The 2,028-nt window shown below is 31.6% G+C and overlaps 1 protein-coding gene across 1 annotated transcript; it reads right to left on the reverse strand.

Moving 5' to 3' along the window:
• Positions 1-810: 810 nt before the first annotated feature.
• Positions 811-1,317, reverse strand: LOC143580902 (uncharacterized). The gene has a single exon (XM_077063813.1). It carries the CDS (start codon positions 1,315-1,317, stop codon positions 811-813), a length of 507 nt encoding a protein of 168 aa, XP_076919928.1.
• Between the last annotated feature and the right edge of the window lie 711 nt (positions 1,318-2,028).

Consider the following 2,028-nt stretch of genomic DNA (forward strand, 5'->3'; position numbering starts at 1 on the left):
TTAATTATCAAAACAAACTTTATACATGTATAAATAAAATAATGTAATATTTAATTGATAATAAGCGAACCAACCTCAAGTTTGAAAATTTATTAACGAGACGAGCTCGAGCTTTATACATAGAGCTCTAAACGAGCCAAACTTGAGCTATTGTAAAATATAAAAGTCGACCTCAATATTAGACAAACTTAGGCTCGGCTTAGCTTGTTTACACCCAACATAGGGAGTCTAACCCGACCCGACTAGTGTAAAATTGATTCTTTTGCATGTTAGTTTGTTCATGTGTGTAGCGGATTTGCATCAAATAATCAACTTCCATATGGCATTTAAGTCAGCTTTTAAGATACAGTGTAAAGACTTTTATTAAATTCTCCACCTTTAGGAAACAAATTTATTATTTCAATAACAATTTGTGAAACTATTATGTAAATGGAATATTATACATTCAAAAGGGCCAAAATGAAACTTTTGTGATACTATTATCAATTGCAATTAGTCTCTTTGCTTCAAAGGGAGGATTGAATTCTGAATATCTAATATTGACCCTCTAGTTCTAAAATTCGAAAAATTGTAAACGGTGCATTTAAAGTTAGCCAAATCGAACAATCTTACATACAAATGAATACAAAAGGAAAGGAAGAAGTACTCAATCAAGTCATCGCCGTAGCATTAGTTTCTAAACACACAAGTTGCATCAATAAAAAGATTTATCAGTTAGAAAAAAAATCGTTAGAAGATTCTTTTAGCCACATACATTTGAATAATTACATGTTTCAAACTCGAATGGTCATTCTTCTTGGCATTGAGTTATCAGGATGAGTTAACACAAAAGACTTCTGAGTATATCTCCGTAAAAAACTTCTCAACAATTTCACAATAAGTCGGGCATGTTATTCGAGAATAGAAATGAATCACTTCTTGAATGTCAAGAACATGATCAACATTATTTCTATCCAAGATTTCCAATTCCCTCAACCTTTTTGTCACCAAACACTTCTTTTCCTCTCTTTCTCTTAATGACATACCTTCATGATTTTGTTTCTCTCTTTTATCCTTATCCACTTCATGGTAACCGATCATCATCGATGGTTTCCTATGCTTCAAGGTATTTGCATTCTTTCCATGTGAAATTGCCATAACTCGCTCCTTGGCTTCCCAGTCATTGACAAATTCAGAATAGATGTTCTCTAGGCTGTAACCTGAACTGCGGTGACCATTATATGATGGTGTTTTCGGAAGCCTTTCATAGCCTTCCGAGAAGTAGGACTTGACGGTTTGAATGCTTTTCTTGAAGAACTTTTTTGTCCTCTCAAACATTGTAAACTTGTCTACTTTTTGACAAATTATGAAAGTTGGAGGACTAGTTTGGATAAATTCATAAAAGTTGAAAAATAAATGTCATATAGAATGAATTGAATGGAATGAATGTAGATGGATGAGGTTTAAGTAGAGACATTAGAAGTGGCTATGAAGAGATGAGATGAAGATGTAACACCAAACTATTGTTGTTATGTCTTTTTATTTGTATCATTTTCAAAGTTAGACATATATCTTTGTGTCCAAAAATGTTCCTTTTTTGGTACATCTAATCAATTTTAGGATTGACACGTGGCTTCTTTTATTCTTACATAATATGTGATGATAATTACAGTAAAGTTTAGGCACAAACTCAATATGTGGGTAATTATGTAATAAATAATATATTGTTGGTTTTTATTAATCACATGATCAGTTTGATCATATTGTCCAGAAATATTGGAATTAAATAAACTATTATCTATTGGTGTCAACAATCTCAACTAACGAAATGTTTCGTACAATCTCACCTTTTAACCGATTTTCTCTCAGATCTTATGTTGATATCTAGCGTATATGATAACTAGTGAGCGTAAGTTTACTAGCGTATATGTGTATATGTTTCCGTATATGTTTGCTTGTCTATAAATACTAGTTTGTAATCACTATTATATTTGAATAAGAATCAAGATTTGAATTTTACAAAGTAACAGAATCTTAACACTGTTAGTG

The sequence above is a fragment of the Bidens hawaiensis genome, unplaced genomic scaffold (assembly GCF_021521415.1).
Source record: "Bidens hawaiensis isolate Kalapana, Puna unplaced genomic scaffold, B.hawaiensis_p1.1 tig00030762_1, whole genome shotgun sequence".
Lineage (NCBI taxonomy): Eukaryota > Viridiplantae > Streptophyta > Magnoliopsida > Asterales > Asteraceae > Bidens > Bidens hawaiensis.

Bases quoted from the DNA above. Each gene is read 5' to 3' on its own strand.
- LOC143580902 (XM_077063813.1), bottom strand. From the start codon at position 1,317: ATGTTTGAGAGGACAAAAAAGTTCTTCAAGAAAAGCATTCAAACCGTC.